Here is a 20,691-nt window from a genome sequence, read left to right as displayed (position 1 = left end):
GTAGGACTGCAGCTCTGCCTCCTGGTCTCAACTCTGGGTTGTCATGGCTTTGGTCTACTAATAAACTCAACCATATTTATAGATATGAGAGCAGTTCCATCCAAAGTGGGATGTATGCCGTCTCTCCTAATCAGACCAAGTCTTCCCCAGAAAGTCTGCCAATTGTCTATGAAGCCCACATCGTTTGCTGGACGCCACTTCAACAGCCAGCGGTTGAATGATGACATGCAGCTATACATGTCATCACTGGTCAGATTTGGCAGGGGCCCAGAGAAAACTACAGAGTCCAACACTGTCTTTGCATATGTACACACCGACTCAACATTAATTTTTGTGACCTCTGATTGGCATAATTGGGAGTCATCCCTGCCAACATGAATAACAATTGTACCATATTTATGCTTATCCTTAGCTAGCAGTTTTAAATTTGATTCAATGTCACCTACTCTGGCCCCAGGAATGCATTTGACTATGGCTGACTGGTGTCATTAACTTCACATTTCTCACTATGGAGCTGCCAATAATCAGAGTTGGTTGCTCAGCGGGTGTGTCACTGAGTGGGGAGAACCTGTTAGACACGTGAACTGGTTGGTGGTGAAACGTGGGCTTCTGCTTAGGGCTATGTTTCCTTCGGACAGTCACCTAGCCACCCTGGCTTCCTGGCCACTCAGGAACTACAAGGGGTGTAGGAGCTATGCTACATTGGCCACTGGCTACTAAGGACTGGCTAACTACATTAGCTAATGATTGGGGTGGCTGTGGCTCAGGAGGTAGAGCAGGTCGTCCACTCGATTCCCGGCTCCTCCAGATGTAGAAGTTTCCTTGGTCAAGATACTGAACCCCAAATTGCTCCTGATGGCTGTGCCATCAATGTATGAATGTGTGTGAATGGTCAGTTCCCTCTGATGGGCAGGTTGGGACCTTGTATGGTAGCCTCTGTACCCATTCAGCGTATGAATATGTGTGAATGGATGAATGTGACTCGTAATGCAAAAGCCCTTTGAGTGGTCGGAAGACTAGAAAGGCGCTATACAAATACAGTCCATTTACCAATTACCTTAAATCCATTAAAATGTTGTTATCCTGTTCAATGCCGTATTCTGTAATTTGTGTTCTATTCTGTACACACAACATCTATTGCATGTCTGTCCATCCTGGGAGAGAGATCGCTCCTCTGTTGCTTTTCCTGAGGTTTCTTCCATTTTTTCCCATTAAAGGGGCTATTTAGGGAGTTTTTCCTTATTCGAATCGAGGGTCTAAGGACAGAGGATGTTGTATTGCTGTACAGACTGTAAAGTCCGCTGAGACAAATTTGTGATTTGTGATATTGGGCTGTACAAATAAAATTGACTTGATTTGACTGAATTTAAATGAGTTTTGTTTATTATCAATTAAAATAGAACTTCACCTTCAAAAGCAACTTGACTGCCAACATTTGGGTGGGAGATTTAGGTGTGTTATGCTAGTAGTGACTAATGTAGCCTGGAGCTGCTAGCCTCCAGCAGAGATGAAGAGCGGGTTACAGAGGTCTGGTAACCTCACTTCTTTCTAACTCCACACCCCAGATTTTCTTCATTTTCAAACTTGTAATCTTCAGCCCCAATAGATGCTGACTTGAGTGACATCCCTTGAGGCAGAGCATCAGATTTCACGCAGCTCCCTCTGGAGACAGAAAAGGCTTTACATGTGTAACTTTTTAAAACTTTTTTTGTGTTCCCCAACACCTGATGTGGAAAATCTGCTACCTAGTTAGGTGGTTATCTTAATTCAGCAAAACTACTGCATGTTTTTGCTCCACTATCCTCTCTGTGCTCCACACCACTACAACACGTTACCCTTCACTTTCCAGGTATTGAGTACACAAGGCTGATGGAACATTAGGAAAGGAAATACCAAAGCAACAGAAAGTGTAAATACAGAATATATAGACACATGTATACTGGTCTCTGTTAACCAATGCATTAAGCAGCTCACAGTGTGAACAAATTCTCCACAGTACTTACAGCTATGTTAGCATCAGTGGGCTGTCTTCCCTGGAGGTAGTGTTCAGTGAAGAAGTCAGTGAGCCGGGGCTGGATGCGATTTAGAGGCTGGGCATTCCCATGAAGCAACAGCACCATGTCCACCATGGAGAAGCTCTGACACACCAGGGACAGCAGGTCACCAAAGAACCCTGCCATGATGAGAGCCAGTTTACTAGTACATCAATAAAAATGATGGTAAACTAGAAAAGAACATCTAGAATGAATTCAAAGAAAGCGTTTGGACAGTGATTTTTCTTTGTTGTTTTGGCTTGGTGGAACATTACAATGAGGCTAATGTAAGCAGCAACTTTGATTCTTCGGTTTTCAGACTTACCCACAGCATCTCCAGAGCCGGGAGTGAACAGGTTGCTAGTCTGAGAAAGCCTCTGGATGAACTGGGCAATGCTCTCTTCATTGCCCTGTTGTGCCCCCAGAGAGCTCATCATTGTGGACAGCACTCCCTGCACGATGCCGGTGAACAGCTCCGGGCTCAGAGAGTCTCCAGCTGCCCCGCTGCTGGCCTGAGGCGGGGCAGGGCCAGTGGGCTGAGGGGGCGCTGGGGTGCCAGGGCCGCTGGGAGGTGGCTGCACAGGAAAAACACACATTTAAAAAAAAAAAAAAAAACACATTTAATCAACAAATTCAAACATGTTCATGGTTCTGTTCAGCTAACACTTTTCACTGAGAAAAAGGATAATGTGCCTACTTCATCTAAATCATTTTGTCAGTTTTTCTCAGTTTGATTAGCTACTGTAAATCTTAAGCCTAGAAATTGCAGTAGTTGTAACCCTGTATTTTTGATCCTCAACTCAAGTCTGTTCTATTAAGGTAGTTCTATTAGATAGTTCTTCATTTTCACATTCATTTCAGTGGCAACACATATTTAATCAATTAATCAATCAATTTTTATTTATATAGCGCCAAATCACAACAAAAGTCATCTCAGGGCACTTTTCACATATTATATATTTCATTCTAATTGGCGTCAGAAATGTGTGGCCCTAAAGACAGGGGAGCCACCAAGAAATTTTCTATGAACCTACTGGTGTGAAGTCAGACACGCCCTGGAAGAGGCCGGGCACCCCTGGCAGAGTCACAGTGATGGAGGGTGCTGGTCCAGAGCCAGGACCTCCTGGCCCAGCTGCTCCTCCCAACAGAGAGCCCAGGAGCTGGGCCAAATTTCTCTCAGGACTGCCCTCTCCTGGCTGGCCCATAGAGGTAGTACTGGTGGTGTGGGTAGATGTCTGTCCAGAGGTGTTGGCAGAGGGGGGAGGAGGAGACGTGGTGGAGGAATCAGATGAATAAGAGGTAGAGAAGGAGGTCTGAGAACTGGTTGAAGAGGACATGGACATGGAATCACCTGGAAGAAAAACACAACTTTTAAAAGCTGTTTAACACTTGATACCTATCATACCATTCATAAAGATAAACCAGTGTTTTTGTAGGTCCCAAGTAGTATTTGGCTCAGAAAATGTAATAGAGAGTAAACAAAATAATGGAGACAAAATGCAAATGAGCTGTTGATTATGTGCAAATGTCCTTCTAATTAAGTGAAGGAAGTTAAACTAGAGTGTTTGCACTGTTAATGGCATTTTTAAATCCAGTTTTATAATTGATAAGCCAAGTAAACACCGATCAAATCCCAGAATGTTTTCTTTTCTTTTCTTTTTTTTAATAAAAATTGGAAATAAAACTAACTGCTAACCCATACAAACCGATAGTTCCAACAATCCTGTATATATATATATATATATATATATATATATATATATATATATATATATACAGGATTGTATATATATATATATATATATATATTTATATATATATCAGCTGATTGGCTGGAAAATGTACAACATCAACAGGACACTAAGAGCCTTCATCAAGAACTCAATGGGGCTGTGGAAAACACCTCTGGGGGCCAACTAAAAGCCAATTGCACAAGTTACCATCAAATGCGGCATTGTGAAAGAAAATTGAATAGTAGGTTATCATTTTATAAATCTTTTGTATATATGTTACAAATGTTTTCAAACTAAGGAGTCAATGTTTGTCATCAACTGAATGTGATGTAATGTCATCGTCATTTTGGGGACACATGTTGGTGAAGAAATCCTACTCCTAGGCTAGTTGAACTCTTGAACCTGTTTCTATCTGAGGGTTGCTTGCTGACCTCTGGGGTTAGCTAGAGATATCTTTGTCTTAAGCCTACTGTTTTAGAGACCATACTTGTTTGTAAGAAGGTGTAATGGTTTGTGGAAGTGTCCATTTAGGGACCAGACTGTTTTTAGCTTTGCTTCTGGAGAGGTATAAAGCTGTCTAGTTTGAGTTCACAATCTTTAGAGAAAGGGCTGGCTTTAGGGAAAGGGCCAGCTGAACAACATGCTTTCTCTCCAAAAATACAAGAAGATTGTATTTTTGTTTGTGTTTGGACATTTGTATAATTGTTACTGATGATGTGATGGATTGTACAGTGTTTACAACTGCTTCAACAAGTAACAATGTTTAATGCTTTCTTTATGTCTCCATGTGCCTTCTTTCTCGAGAGAAAATTTCACCAACATTTGGGGGCTCGTCCGGGATGCTAACCCACTGGCCTTTTTCCTGGAAGAGTTGACCTGTCCAGTGGCCAGGACCGATCCTAGGAGATTGCAGAAACCTCGGGGACCTATGTAAGTTAGGGTCTTTTTGCGAGAAGGCTGGGGTCACCTTCCAGGAAATGGGGACAGTGGTGAGCAATCTTTGGTTTGTTGGTAATTGTGATTAATTCTGTGGAAATTGCATTTGTTATTTGCCTCCAAAATTTTTAGGAAAGGAAGGGAGTTTAGTTCGAAGGCATGCATTGGTGGTTGTTGAAGTTTTAATGGCGTCATAGATACTCTAAGCTTAGAGAGGGAATTCCTAGGGAATTTGCCTAAAGTGAGAGAAAAGTGTTCTCTTGCCTAAAAAGTGCACAGAAAAGAGGCAGGGTTAGAGTCCGCTGCCAGGGTCCCTTTCAAGGTTAGAGTCCTTGATAAAAGCTAATAGGGGTTAGAGTCCCCTGGGCTAAAAGTGCGAGGTAAGATCGGGAACAACAAACGTGAGCCTGCGTACAATACGAGGTGAGATCAGAGTTCCATCAATATGTGAGCCTGCGTAACTAAAAGCCATATAAATAAAAGGGGTTAGAGTCCCCAAAAAGGCCTAAAATACGAGGTGAGATCAGAGTTCTATCAATATGTGAGCCTGCGTAAATTGTTAAGAAGCGCTTAGTACGGTTCGAGTCCGTGCTGTACAGTACTGTTTTTCTTTGTTTGAGTTACTGCATTTTGCTGTGCGGGTATGTGTCTGCAGCTCCTACCTGCAAAGAAGTTAATGAGAGGAGAGTTCAGAAAAGATTTAACTTTCCAAAGCAAATGTTAGCAAGATTTTGTTAAACTCGGGAGAGTAAAGGAAAAGTGGAAAAAACATTTTAAAAAAAAGAAAAAAAGAAAAGAAAAGTGAGTTATGATGGCTCTGTTGCCAAAGTGGCATAAGAATTCAGGATTTCCTCAATATGGGAGTCTACAACATGCTTCTCTTAGGAATCTGAGATAAAAAATAGGTCTTAAGTAAGAAACCAAAGTTATTGAATATTGTTTGTGTTTAAGTGGTTGTACAAGGGTTTGTTTTATTGATGCATCACATGATTAGGCTCTTTCTGATGATGGAGATGTGCTTAGAATATGGAACACAGGAGGGAATCAGTGAGGAACTGAAGAGACCTACAACTCTGATATAGAATTTGTGTATGACTGTTTTGTTGTTGCATTGCACGGTTAAACATGATGTGTGTTAAAAGGGTAGACATTACATGCTGTAGCTTCGGCCCACACCCGTTTCAACTGTCTTTAAGTCGTGTTTCAACTGTGATGTTGTTATTAATTGACTGTGTTTGAGCTTTGGACAGTTTGGTTGGACGAAATGGGACGGTTGAAGATGTCATCGAGTGTCAAGTCATTTTGAAAGGTTTTGTGGGACAGAGTAAGCAGAGAGGCCTACACACAGGCAGGGTCTAAAATAACCCTGTGCAGCAGTTCCCCCAACTCCTTCACATGAAGGCATATGGTCATGAACGACACTGAACTGAGTTTGGACAGCAAAACTGAAGCTGCTTCGGGGCACCAGGGCTGTGAGAAAGCCACAGGAAGGACCAGGAGGGTCATGTGGATAAGCCTGGTGTAATACAAGGACAAAAGGACTCGATTCAACACTTGCTATAAGCTAGTGGCTGCAAGGGTCTGAGCAAGACTGGTTCTGAGAAGAGCCTGCTTGAACTCTGACTGCAAGAGTTGTTCTCACAAGGCTGGGACGAGCAAAATCAAGTTTCTGGGACACTGTTTAGAGGTTTGGTAAGATCGTCACTATCGAACCCAGGTATATGACTCTGGGACAAGGAGAAACATCAGAGCAAGGGACATTGTTCATCATCATGGGACACTTTTCATCTAGTTATTGTACACTGAGTGTTGTATAATACATGCAGTTTCATGTTTGAAAATGTCTTAATGTAAGAAGAGTCAAGGATTTGTGGGTTGTCAAAAGGGGATCTCATGTTTACCTTTTTGGAATGTGTTGCAAGAGGTTTAATTTTACGTCAGATGTAGTGTTTTTGTTGCAATGTAATGATGATTACGTGTTTAGGTGTTTAGGTTTCAAGGAAAATGTATTGAGTTTGGGATCTCTTGAGTTCTGATGTGCACAAAGGATTATCAAATGATAAAAGGAGGGAATGTGAAAGAAAATTGAATAGTAGGTTATCATTTTATAAATCTTTTGTATATATGTTACAAATGTTTTCAAACTAAGGAGTCAATGTTTGTCATCAACTGAATGTGATGTAATGTCATCGTCATTTTGGGGACACATGTTGGTGAAGAAATCCTACTCCTAGGCTAGTTGAACTCTTGAACCTGTTTCTATCTGAGGGTTGCTTGCTGACCTCTGGGGTTAGCTAGAGATATCTTTGTCTTAAGCCTACTGTTTTAGAGACCATACTTGTTTGTAAGAAGGTGTAATGGTTTGTGGAAGTGTCCATTTAGGGACCAGACTGTTTTTAGCTTTGCTTCTGGAGAGGTATAAAGCTGTCTAGTTTGAGTTCACAATCTTTAGAGAAAGGGCTGGCTTTAGGGAAAGGGCCAGCTGAACAACATGCTTTCTCTCCAAAAATACAAGAAGATTGTATTTTTGTTTGTGTTTGGACATTTGTATAATTGTTACTGATGATGTGATGGATTGTACAGTGTTTACAACTGCTTCAACAAGTAACAATGTTTAATGCTTTCTTTATGTCTCCATGTGCCTTCTTTCTCGAGAGAAAATTTCACCAACAGCATATACCAAGGCGATGCACTATCCCCGCTGCTGTTCTGCATAGGCCTAAACCCCCTCAGCCAGCTCATCTCAAAGAGTGGCTACGGGTACCGGTTCCGAAGTGGAACAACCATCAGTCACCTCCTCTACATGGATGACATCAGGCTGTATGCCAGGAACGAGCGAGACATCAACTCACTGATCGACCTCACCAGGATCCACAGCAACAACATCGGAATGTCATTCGGACTAGATAAGTGTGGTCGGATGCTATCGAAGAGAGGGAAGATGATCAGAACCGAGGGGGTTGAACTGCCAGAAGGCAGCATTGCAGATGTTCAGGACAGCTACAAATACTTTGGGATCCCGGAGGCAAATGGGAACCTTTAGGAGGCTGCAGGGAAGTCAGCCACAGCCAAATACCTACACAGAGTAAGGCAGGTCCTGAAAAGTCGGCTGCATGGGAAGAACAAGATACGGGCCATCAACACGTACGCCCTGCCAGTCATCAGATACCCCACTGGTATAATAAACTGGCCAAAGGAGGAGATAGAGGCCACTGATATCAAGACAAGAAAGCTCCTCACAATGCATGGAGGGTGAGGGTGAGACTGTACACTAAGGGGAACGAGGGAGGCCGAGGACTGGTGAGCATCAGAGCAATTGTCCAGGACGAAACAACCAACATCCAGGAATACATCAGGAAGATGGCCCCCAAAGATGAACTGCTAAGTGAATACCTCAGGCAGCAGAAACTCGATGATGCAGAGGAGGAGGTACCATCATGGAGTGACAAGTCCCTACATGGTATGTACCACCGACAGATAGAAGAAGTGGCTGATATCAAGAAATCCTACCAGTGGCTGGAAAAGGCAGAACTGAAGGACAGCACAGAAGCACTAATCATGGCAGCACAAGAACAGGCACACAGTACAAGATCAATAGAGGCGGGGATCTACCACACCAGACAGGACCCCAGGTGCAGGCTGTGCAAAGATGCTCCTGAGACAGTTCAGCACATAATAGCAGGGTGTAAGATGTAGGCAGGAACAGCGTACATGGAACGCCATAACCAAGTGGCTGGCATAGTGTACAGGAACATCTGCACTGAGCATGGGCTGGAAGTCCCAAGGTCACAATGGAAGACACCTCCTAAGGTGGTTGAGAATGACCAAGCCAAGATCCTGTGGGACTTCCAGATCCAGACTGACAAACTGGTGATGGCTAACCAACCGGACGGGGCTAAGGACCCCATAAGATATATTTATTTATTGTGCATTTCAATAATATTTTAACACAATAAAGAAACCCAAAACATATAAAAATGAAGCATAACAAAATGATTAAAAAATATATACACAATAAAATATACAAATCAAGTTAAAAATGTTAAATTTGTAATTAAGCTGCAGCTAATGACATGACAGCTCAAGGTTTGGGTGGTTGTTATTGTAACGCAGCACACTTTGCTGCTTGTGAGTTTTCCAGGTGTAGTCACAAATAGCAAACTACATACCCACAGCAACACACTGTTATCTGTATCTACTCAGTCTTTCAATATGTGCTCCTTTCAAACTGTCAGGAGTAAAAGAAATTAGTGCATGTTGATGGAAGTCATTATGTCTGAGATGTCTTTAAAGTTTTAAAGTGTATCCCCTGCTTTTGTTTCAAATCTCTGCAAGTTGACTATTTCACCGGATGGAAATAAAGAGAAACCATAGGCTACTTGAAAAGTAGAAAAACATATTCAAATATTTTTGAAACTCACTTCACTATCATTAAAGAAGGAGACAAGAAGAAGAGCTGCTTCACAAACATGCACTATAAGTACTTTACATCTGTCTGCAAGTTAGTTCATATTTTATAGCAGTACTGACTAACCTGAACATTTGTTTTGTTAGCTGCTGTGACAGGAATACAGGGTAAATGGGTTCATACTGACCGGTCTGCCCAGGCATCAGGAGCTGACCGACCAGACCACTGATCATCTGGGTGAGGGAGGATGGAGCCAGTGGTGTGCCCTGCTAACGGAGAGGTAAAAGGAGGGTGAGTTAAACAAGCACTTACATATTTATGGCAGAACAGTTCATTAATGTGTGAAGTCTACTTCACCTGTCGTGGCTGCTGGCCTGCTGTTGGTACTGTAGCCCTCAGGTTGATGGTGGTTCCTCTGGTTCCTACAGGCTGAGGGATACGGGGGGAGAAGGATGGTCTGGTGATGACCACTCTGGCCTGAGCAGGGTGGGGGGGTTGTGGGGAAGCAGTTCCCTCAGCAATAGGTATGGAGCTAGGGCCGGACACTGTCTGTGCTGGGTGGCCTGCTGAGGCTGCAGCAGCCATGGCAGCAGCTTGGTGGGAGATCTGGTGCACGATGGCCTGCATGAACTCAGGGGGCAGTCCAGGGAAGTGGACAGGTGTCACTCCTGCATACAGTGAGAGGTTTCTCATGATAAACACATTTTTGACTGTGTCCACTCTAACTTATTCTGCACCCAAGTGGCCAAAAAAATACTTAATGCAGGAAGAAGCATCTATTACCATAGCAACAAACTATCCAACCACAGAGCATCACTCACCAGGCTGACCTTGACCTGGAGCATTTGCCTGTCCTGGAACCTGAGAGCCAGCAGCTGAATCACCTATTCAACGAAAACAAACATGAGATGCATTACATATATTATAATATATCACATATCTCCTTTTATAATGCAGTGACCCACTTTCCCTACAGGGTTCAGATCAAGTTCAGTTGTAGCTCATTAAATCATGTGTGCCTTGTATAAATCATCAATCATGTTGTGTCATCTCAACTTGTCAGATGAAGTGATATGTTGGTGGGTTTGATTAGTGAATCCTGTATCTGACAGCAGTGAGAGTGACAGAGACAGAGAAACAACATGTGACCTGGACCAGATATGTATCTTATGTGGCATTTACATATTTACATGGGACATTTGGCTTTTAGCATCCAATGAATTCACAGACCAGAATACACTAATACCACTTCACTCTTACAATGATTGTAATTGTGTGGATAATCTCCAGAGCTAAGCAGTCCAACTGTAGCTCATATTTTAACCAAATTTAAAGAAAATCAGCAAAGAAAATGTGAATGAATGCTTATTTCCATTCACTATTATGTGCCAATTTTCCAGTTGGCGTCATAAAACCATTGCAGAAGAGGACACAACGTGATAATGTCATTAAAAGAGCAGCAGTCGAAGCTAAAACAATGGAAAACCATGTTGAAAACATGACAGAAATATGACATTTGTTTGTTTCATGTGTTAATTTGTGGAATGTCTCATCATTGCTCCACACAGATCTGATGTTTTCAGCTCTTCAGTGGAAGCTTCAACAATGGTTCCCTGCATATCACTTATTTTTCTGTTGCCTGTGCAAATAAACTGAATCTTAATAAATAAGTGCAGAATAAACAAAAAATAAACTGATGAATAAGGATGAAGTGGGCAATAAAAATGGAAAGAATATTATATTTTTCTGTTTTTATTTGTTTCTTTATCTCTGTATTTATTTCTTTAGTTTTTACTTCCCTATTTTCTTATTATTTTTTATTTCCACATGAATCTATTTCTCTATTTATTCACCCCTACATATTAAATACCAATATATTGTTTTCTCTATGTTTTAATTTCTGTATTAACTTCCACATCAATCTATCGCTGCAATTGCAGATGATCTGAGCTCAGTAAGAAGTTCACTTTGTTTTATCTGTCTCACTAACTGACATACAGTGCTTTCACACTGTGCTCCATCAATCCATGTAACCCAGAGTTCCCATTGAAATACATTAGATATTGTGGTTTTCAGACACATTACACTCATGCGTCCATAGCATTACTAACATGTATAATCAAATTCTACGATGACCTAGCAGCACATATACAGTACCATCAATGTTCATCTGCATCATGACTACAGGCTCCATGGTCTGGTGGGTGATCCGGATAACTCGAGGTCCTCCCTGTCCTTGATGATGAGTGGTCCCATTGGACTGAAGAGGTGGAGCCTGGCCTGGAGCCTGCTGATCTGGTTGTCCAGTGGCCTGAGAGGGCTGGCGTTGTCCTTCAGCTGTAGGTCTCCCATTGGATGTCATGGTCACTGTTGTCCCCAGATTTATCTGAGGGAAAAAAATCACATTTACTTCAACTAGATCCCATATTAACACAACACTGTGATATCAAGCTGGAAAATATAACTATCAGTGAAGTAGAAAATTGTTTAAGGCCTTCTGAGAAGCTCCCTCTGCTTTACAAATGAATGTTGACATGTCAGGTATAAGTCTCTCATTTCCAACACCATACCTTTCACCTTGAGGTTGGTTCGCTCTACAGCCCGACCAATATATCAGTCAGCCGATATTATCGGCCGGTATTGGACTATCACAGATATATCAATATCGTATATGTAGTCCAATGCACCGATATTTAGAGCACGAAAGTGCCAGGGGCCCAATGGTCCCCAGCACTGAAAGTGCGAGGAACCTACTGTTTTTGAAGGGATTATTATTATTATTATTATTATTATTATTATTATTATTATTATTATTATTATTATTATTGTTATTATTATTATTATTATTATTATTAGGGCTCCAGCACAAAAGTACAAGGAGCCCTACGGTCCCTGGCACTGAAAGTGCAAGGAATCTATTTTCTTGAAAGGATTGTTATTAGGGTCCGAGCACAAAAGTGCCAGGGGCCCAACGTTCCCTGATGCCAGGAACCTATTGTTTTTGTATAAATTATTATTATTATTATTATTATTATTATTATTATTATTATTATTATCATTATAATTATCATTATTATTATTATTATTATTCCCCAATGCCATTGCATTTTTGAGGGGCTTAGGATGCTGAAAAACTCAGGAAAATTGGCACACATGTCAGAATTGCCAAAAATTGCAAAGTTCTGTAGTGATTGGGCTCGGGCATGGCCGGCAAGCTCTATAGCGCCCCCAAACGCAGGGCCATTTTGGAACAAAGTTTCTTTGATGTTCATGAAATTTGGTTCATTGCTCTCATCTAGCTCAACATGATACATATGTATTCAAATTTATTAGCCCAACAGGAAGTCAGCCATTTTGGATTTCATGTGTCAATTTTCATTTTACAAACATGTTTGATGCCTTTAGGATGCGTGAAAACTCATGAAAGTTTGCACCTATGTTTGAACTAATAAGTCTTGCGATTAGTATCACAATAGGGCTTGGGTGTGGGACATCGGCTCTATAGCGACCCTACTTACTTTTAACATTTTTGAGGTGCTGGGGTGCTCGAAAACTCACAAAACTTTGCACATGCATCAAGTACCTTGATATCTGATGTGGGTCTTGGGCATAAGAGTGGTAAAATGGCTCAAAGGTGCCTCCTAGAAAATTAAAAGCCAAAGCCCCCACCTTTAAATTTGAAGAATATTTACCAAATTTGGTAGGCAGATGTACTGTCCCAAGACTTAAAAAAAAGCCTCTTGGAGCCATAGCCTAAGTCCAACAGGAAGTCAGCCATTTTTAATCTACTTTGCAGTTTTTTCACAAAGTGAAGCCATTGACAGGCATTGTATTTTAACAAACTTCTCCTAGAAATTTCACCCGACTTCAAATTTGGTACAAATTTGATTACATCTAAACGCCTTTGTGATGCTAAATTGCGAAGCTTTTTAGTTTCCATGGAACGCCCTTGGCATAGCGTGCTGGTGAATTTTGCCCAAAACATGTTTGGGGCATTAAACAGGAAGTTGTTGTAACTCAGCTTTACATTGTCCAATCTGCCCCAAATTTCTCATGCTTGATAAGAGTCCAAGCCTGAACACATCCACATGTCAATAATGAGTCATAGTCATAATAGCACCTACTGACAATAATATCAACACATCACCTCCACCTGCTTTCTTTCCCTATCTCCATCCCTTCACCAGTTGCAGTGCCTTGTGTATATTTGCGCACATGTGATTATATTATCTAATTTCATTCCCATGAATGTGTTTATTGCCTTCAACTGTATTAATAATTAGTTACACGGTAGATATAATAATATTATTTATACGTGGATCATTACAATATTATAATATGTAGTGTATATTGACTAATAGTAACAGTTTTCTCAGGCAGAGCTGAACAGAAGCCAAAGTAAATGCTTTGTGAGCCAAATCACTTTGCAATTTAAGAGAAGGTTGTTTTCTAAGTAAATCTGGACCTCTGACTTGTTTCGTATTTCCACACAGCTCACAGAAATGAGATAATTGCATGAAAATCACTGCTGTGGACTTAATGAAATGGACATGTGTGGTAGTTCACTTATTGCATGAAACTCACTGCTGTGGACTTACTGGAATGGGCATGTGTGGTAGACCAGCCTGGAGCAGGACCGGATGGGTGTAGTGGGCCATGGGGCGGACCACATAAAGGTGACGTGGAGGAGAGGTGGCCAGGTTGCAGCGCAGGTCACCGAGGACAACCAAGGTGTTGCCAAGGAGACGCAGAGCATCTCCGACCAGGTTGAGAACGCGCTGGTCCTCTTCTCGTTCCTGCGTCTGTGAATGAAGACGCATTCATTTATGAAACAGCTTTAGACAATTGTGACAATAAAATTCATGGCTTTGTTAGTACCTGTCAACATGAAACAGAACAGAGGACATAACAAAGAACGTACTTTTAACATACCTTTTCTTTGAGCCTCATCATCACTGGCTCTAAAAATGTAAAGTTTGTCCAGAGGGTGATATTAGAGGAATGGTCATGGAGTCATTTTAGACATTTAGCCTAATAGATTACAGTGTGTCATGCGTACAAGTGGGCTTTGGTATAATAATAATATTAGAGAAAAGATCAAGAGTTCTTCAAAATAATTAGGCCTCATCTTCTAAGGACCATGAATTTCCAAAGTAAATTCCATGGCAATCTGGCCAGTAGCTGCAGAAATATCTGATACCTCCACCCTACTCCCAATCCTAGTGGTACAAAAATTACTTTGTCGGATGGGATATGGCTTACATTAAATGTTAGTAGAAAGAATGATATATACAGCCTGTTCAATAGTTTACTTTTAATTGATAATAAAAAGCGTATCTTGCACTGCATTTATACACTACATGTTTAAAGTAGGGTGGTGTTAAATAGGGTGTGTTTAGATTTTACACTTACCTTACTTACGGATATCAAAAGTTAGTGTAATACAGTCATATGTTTATGACAATGGGTCTCATGCAAGAACATTTTTGTAAACTTCTCCTAAATCTCTCTGACTTTTTTCTGTGAGTGTGAAGTCAGATTCACCAAACTCTATTAACTGCACAAACTTGAATTGCTTTTTTCAGCCTCATGAATATCAGGTGTTCATGGTGAAGAGTAATCAACTAATCAATGCCCCTAAAATGTCCTAAATCTGGGAAAACCATGATTTAACACCATAGATTGGTCAGGTCTAGAGCTGCAACGATTAAGTGATTAATCGATTACTTGCCAACTATTAAATTAATCACCAACTATTTTGATAATCTATTAATATTTTATTTACAGTGGGGTCCAAAAGTCTGAGACCACATTGAAAATCTCTAATATTCTCACATGAGCCTGGAAATAATCACAAAGTTTTAGGATTCAGAAACATTTTAAAACACAAGAAGTTATGACATGTAAACTGAAGAAGAAATATTTAAGATTCTTCACTATTTCTAGGTCAGCAATCAAATTTAAGCAAATTTGTGGCATTGACCAACGTACTTCCTTTGTACAAAAGGTCAGATTTCCTTGAGTTGTAATCTCTCCTGTGAAGGAATTTTTATATATATATGTGTCATATATAAAAATGCTCCTATTTTCATATATGTGCCATCTATGAAATGCTCCTTATATAAGCAGACAGTGAGGGACAGACAGCTGTCTTCTTCCCAGTTGAGCCAACCTGGCGTTATGATTGTTGCCATAGAGACAGCGCTTAAAGGGGACATATTATGCTTTTCCTTATTTTCAGACATGTTTATAATGTCACAATGTTGGATATTCATGTTAAAAGTGGCTAACGTGTCAAATAACAAGGTAAACGTATGTAGCAGTAATCCCTGTGAGCAGAAAGCCCTGGCTTCAGACTGTTCTGAACGCTCGGTGTCCAATGGTTTTTCTACTTTCAGCCCGAGCTGGCGTCAGTTTGTGACGGATTTCTTTATATGGACATCTGCACGTGCACAGCGTGCAAGTTCACTGCTCCGCTCCAGGAGTAGTTACACAGCACAGCACACCATTTTCTGACATTTTACAGACAAAATAACTAACCGATTAATCAAGAAAATAATATAAAGATTAATCAATAATGAAAATATTTGTTAGTTGCAGCCCAAGTAACCAAGTAAGGTCTTTTTTAGGGCAATGCATTTCAGTATACAGATAAAGTGCGATAAAGGTTATTCCTGTTGAATTGCATAAATGTTTGCAAGCATCAGTAAACAAGGTACAGTTTTGGATGTACTACCTCACTTTTTTGAGAAGTCATATTGTGATATGATTTTTTTGTTATTCATGCAGCGACACTCCTTACGTTGTTGTTGTAGTCTGCTGAGGTTGCTGCCCCGAGGATTGAGTGGGTCCTCTCTATGAAGGGTCGTAACCTCTCCTCCACCCTCCTGACCTCAGAGAGCACCTCCACAAACTCTGCTGGACTCGGGTGGCTGATGACAAACACAGAGGACAGAATGGGTAAGAGTTACAGAGGCTCTGCTGGAGAATTCTGTGTTGTAAACGTTCACACTGTTTATGCTGCCACTGTTTTGAGACATATTCTAGATCTGCTTGGATGTCCTTGCTACTTCTTATGTTTGCTGTAATATTATAAAAACTTCATCGTCTTAAGAATTCTCAAGAGAAATCTAAATGCAATAGCCTGGGACTTGCTGTAATCAGTTAATGTTAACTTTGCTTTTAAAAAGTCAGTTTTCTCATGTCCCTTGAAATGTATGGAAAAGAAAGTAATGAATCGATTTAACAAATAAACAAAGAGCTCCCAGGTAAAACTGAGAGTAAGAATAGTCACCCTTCTGGTGTAAATTGACTGTTTGAAGTGACTGACTTACTTGGGTCCAGTGTTGGGTGGTCTCTCAGTCTGTGTGGAGGTGGAGGATGATGGAGCAGGAGGAGGGGTGGTGTCCATGGGCTGTGATCCTGTAGCCCCTCTTGCAGAGGAGGAAGGCAGGGAAGAAGAGGACTGAGGTATATCTGACTCTGAGTGGGAGCTGCTGTCACTGGACACATCCTACAACACAAGAACACATGACTTCACAAACACATATACCTGCACACCTGTTGGTTCAACATGGACACTGAGCGCATCCATTTGATGGGACTATGAACTTCTGCGGAAACATTCACAGCTATGGGGTCTGAGTAATTTCTTTATGGGGAAAAACTTGGTGTATTCATATAACCCTTAGCATGCAGTTTGCGTCTAAAACCACTCATCTTTTTCTCAGTCATAACTGCTAGATACTGCTAGAATCAGCATGAAATATCGGTTTATCAGTGATATTTCTCCCATATTCATAAAGTAGACAATAAACATCCAAAAATCTAATTAGAAATCATGTTAAAAGGGTGCCTTTTAAAATTTCTGATCTTTCCTCAATCATCAAGTTTAGATGTTTTCTTGAGTATCAATAGTAACAGATACATAAATGGGACATACCAAATGAAGAAAAAAAAATACACAGGAGTAACAAAATCCATGAAAATTAATTTGATGCTGATGGCATTTCTGAATAGCTTTACTTCTCCTGAAAATTATTAATGACTTGCCTTGCTGAGATATGTAGTGACAATGCTGAAGGGGGTGAGAAGCAAACAGAAAGTGTACCTCCAGCCTGTGGATCAGAGAGCAAGCATCTCTGAGCAGGTTGTCAGCCAGCTGCAGCCTCATCCTGGGCTCACTCTGCACCGGATGGTCCAAATTAATCTGCACATCCACTGAGCTATTGCTCTATGCATACAAACATCTGTCAGCTTTACAGAAAGACTGACACAGAAGCTATGAAATGATGAGTACTGATGATGATGAGCCTTTACCCCAGAGCTGGTGCTGACCCTGGCATTCCTTCCGGCTTCACCAACTCCAGCCATCATCTGTTGGATGGACATCTACAAAACAAATCCTAGCTGTCACAAAACATAACACAGAAAAACACAGTGAAGTGTAGGTTTGCAAGAGGCAGGGTCACCCCCACCTGTATCTGCTGAGGATCCATGATGTTGACAGGGAGGTTGAAGGTTCCCAGCATGACGTAACTGTTGCCATTGCGGTCATGTGGTGCACCCTGGGAGGAGGTGGAGGCATGGCTGGTGCTGCTTCCACCCTCTGCCCCTTCAGTGGACACTCCTGCACCCCCAGAGCAGGATGTGGTGGTTTGAGGGGGGGCACGCTCCACCAGGTGGATCACCTTCCCATCTACATCTAAAATAAAGGGTTGGACTTTATTAAATAACTAGAAATACCACCTTGCCATTGAATGCCTCCACCAACCAGTTTACATCCATGTCTGTCCAGACCCATATAATATTTATGGTGAAGACTTTGAAAGAATTTAATACAAGGTATTAATAAAAGGTATTAAGTTATCACTATATTGACATGAATAATTCCAGTGAATAATTCAGCCCTGGCTCATCACCCATTCATTACAAGATTGTTTTCACAGCTACAGTGATAAGCAAACCTTTCCTAGTCAAGTGTATTTGGAAAACTATTCCTTTTGTTGTTGTCTAGCTTGTTATTCATCATCTGTTCCCTTGCTTCAGCATTGTTGTTCTTGTTCTGCTATATGTCTATTAGTGTATAAGTTCATTGAGAGAAACAAAAAAAAAAAGTCAAATTCCTTGTATGTGTTCACATGTTTGGCCAATAAAGCTGATTCTGATAGAACATTGCCATGACAGTAGACAATGCTTCAGATATGGATCTTGCTGCAAAGAAGCTACAAATTCTAAAACATTGATGCTTCACACACATCTTCAATCAGGCAGCACAGAGGATCTACACAATCACCACAGTTTCAAGGTGGGCACCCATGATTAGTGTCATCAATTCAGTATCTGACCAAAAGTGAAATATGGTCACAATCTCCCCCTCCAGAGTTATGGCACTTAATAATGGCAAGAAAAGTAGGAGAACATTATGATGTCAAAGGGACTTTGATCTTTGACCCTTTGAATATAAAATGTCATCACTTCATCATTTTATCTTATTAGACATTTGTGCGAAACTTTGTCATAATTAGGGTATGAATTCTTGAGTCATGGCCAAAAACATTTTTGTGAGGTCACAGTGACCTTGACTTTTGACCACAAAATTCTAATCAATTCATCTTTAAAGCCAAGTGGATGTTTGTGCCAGATGTAGTCAAATTCCCTCCAGGCATTCCTGAGATATTGCGTTCACGAGTGACCCTGAACTTTGATCACCAAAATCTAATCGGTTCATCCTTGAGTCCAAGTAGACGTTTGTGCCAAATTTGAAGAAATTCCCTCAAGGTGTTCCTGAGATATCACGTTCACGAGAATGGGACGGAAGGCAGACGGATACCCCGAAAACATAATGCCTCTAGCCACGGCTGTCGCTGGCGTGGAGGCATAAAATCACCATAATTCAACTCAATTAAATTCAAATTTATTTGTATAGCACCATCTCATACAAAAGCAGTTCAAAGTGCTTTGAATAAAAACGACAAACAATAAATAAACAGAAAAAATGTGCAGATAAACAGAAAGATCCATGTGCATGTATATGGGTTTAAAAACACATGTACATAGACACATACAAACAAACATACTGTACAGATATGGTGTGTTCATTTAAGAAAATGCTCAAGTGATGAGGGATTTCTTAAGTCTTTGGTTTAGTTGAGTTTGAAAAAGGCAACCCTGTTGATTCCATTGATATGGTCCTTAAACCTAGGTTTTTAATCTGGTCACTTGTCTTTAGTGATCTGGACTCCAGGTACTTGCAGATCCGCTGTCTCTAAGCTTTAGCACCTACAACCAAAATCTGTTTTCTATCTGTTCAGCTGAAGGAAGTTTGCTGCCACCCAGTGGTTGATTTCTTCCTAGCAGCTGACTATCTGGATAGTGATATGAGAAGCTGCGTGTCATCGGCGTGATTATAGTAGCTGATGTTATGTTTGCTGATAATATGACCAAGGGTTGGACAGAGGAGGACCCAGGATGGAGCCTTGTGGGACCCCCCACACTATTTGTGTCTGTTGGAGTGGAAGTTCCCAAGTGTGACAATGAAATTTCTATTATGCAGGTAGGATTCAAACCACCCGAGAACCTTACCAGACAGACCCACCCAGTTTCTTAGCCTTTCCAGTAGAATCCCGTGATCCACTGTTTCCAGTGCAGAGCTTAGGTCTAGGAGTATTAGGAGTATTAGTATGAGGTTTTTTATGTCAATGTTGATCCTCATGTCATTAACAATTTTTAAAAGAGCAGATTCTGCACTATGAGACGTGCAGAAGCCAGATTGGAATTTATCATAAATATCATTATCTGTAAGACAGCAGTTTAATTGCTTATATACAACCTTCTCAATGATCTTACTCAGGAAGGTGAGGTTGGAGATTGTCCTATAGTTGCTAAGTGCTTTTGGGTCCAGGTTCTTCTTTTTTAGACTGGGTTTAATAGCAGCAGTTTTCATGCAACGGGAAAGACACCAGTCTGGAGGACATATTAAAAATAGCAAGATGTAATGGAAAAAATCCATTGTAATTGAAATTCTGATTAAAATGCTTCAACAGTGACACCTGCAGGGTAGGAGGAGAAAGGGCTGCCTGTGTGAAGTGGTGGTGGGGGGCAGTGGGGGGGGGGGGGGGGGGGGGCAGAGGAGGACGGCTACCTGCTGTCCTCCTCAGGGCAGGCTCTCTTACATCAATTTAATGTACTTCATTTTTTTCATGCTAATCTATGATTGGCCAAGACACATAAAATGACGCAACAAGGGAGGACGTCCTCCCTAACCAATCAACAACCTGAATGCAATATTGACATTGCATTGGTCCAATGACACTTTCCAGATTTCATCGTCAATTCTCTACCACTGTAATGTATGTGAGTGTGACGAACTGGTAAGAGAAGAGGACCAGTAAAATATAGATAAATTACGTTTCACTTCTTTTATCGAGCAGTAGACAGCTGCTTGCGTTAGCCAACGCAACAGTTGGTTTGTTGTAGCAACCCTGAAGGACTGCTAAGGACTGTTGTTAAGCTGACAGGAAAATGGATCTGGACTGGGCAGCGCAGCAGCGGCAGGACGCCACTGGAGAGCGGCTGGAGA

At 41.1% G+C, this 20,691-nt stretch overlaps 1 protein-coding gene across 1 annotated transcript in view; it reads right to left on the bottom strand.

Annotated features, from left to right (window-relative positions):
- bag6l (BCL2 associated athanogene 6, like) overlaps nucleotides 1–20,691 on the bottom strand; it is a 40,674-nt gene that overhangs the window by 18,130 nt on the left and 1,853 nt on the right. Inside the window, exons 4-16 of the mRNA XM_042434777.1 lie at nucleotides 17,588–17,814; nucleotides 17,430–17,501; nucleotides 17,221–17,343; nucleotides 16,445–16,623; nucleotides 15,913–16,042; nucleotides 13,709–13,912; nucleotides 11,268–11,496; nucleotides 9,932–9,994; nucleotides 9,468–9,778; nucleotides 9,298–9,376; nucleotides 3,068–3,384; nucleotides 2,359–2,608; nucleotides 2,004–2,173 (exon numbers count right to left, since the gene is read on the bottom strand). Coding sequence (XP_042290711.1) covers nucleotides 2,004–2,173; nucleotides 2,359–2,608; nucleotides 3,068–3,384; nucleotides 9,298–9,376; nucleotides 9,468–9,778; nucleotides 9,932–9,994; nucleotides 11,268–11,496; nucleotides 13,709–13,912; nucleotides 15,913–16,042; nucleotides 16,445–16,623; nucleotides 17,221–17,343; nucleotides 17,430–17,501; nucleotides 17,588–17,814 — 2,354 coding nt within the window. The remainder of the gene's footprint in view (nucleotides 1–2,003; nucleotides 2,174–2,358; nucleotides 2,609–3,067; nucleotides 3,385–9,297; nucleotides 9,377–9,467; nucleotides 9,779–9,931; nucleotides 9,995–11,267; nucleotides 11,497–13,708; nucleotides 13,913–15,912; nucleotides 16,043–16,444; nucleotides 16,624–17,220; nucleotides 17,344–17,429; nucleotides 17,502–17,587; nucleotides 17,815–20,691) is intronic.

Source organism: Thunnus maccoyii, chromosome 15 (genome assembly GCF_910596095.1).
Source record: "Thunnus maccoyii chromosome 15, fThuMac1.1, whole genome shotgun sequence".
Taxonomy (NCBI): domain Eukaryota; kingdom Metazoa; phylum Chordata; class Actinopteri; order Scombriformes; family Scombridae; genus Thunnus; species Thunnus maccoyii.
Note: the sequence above shows the minus strand (reverse complement) of the source record. Positions and strands in the feature narration are given on the sequence as shown.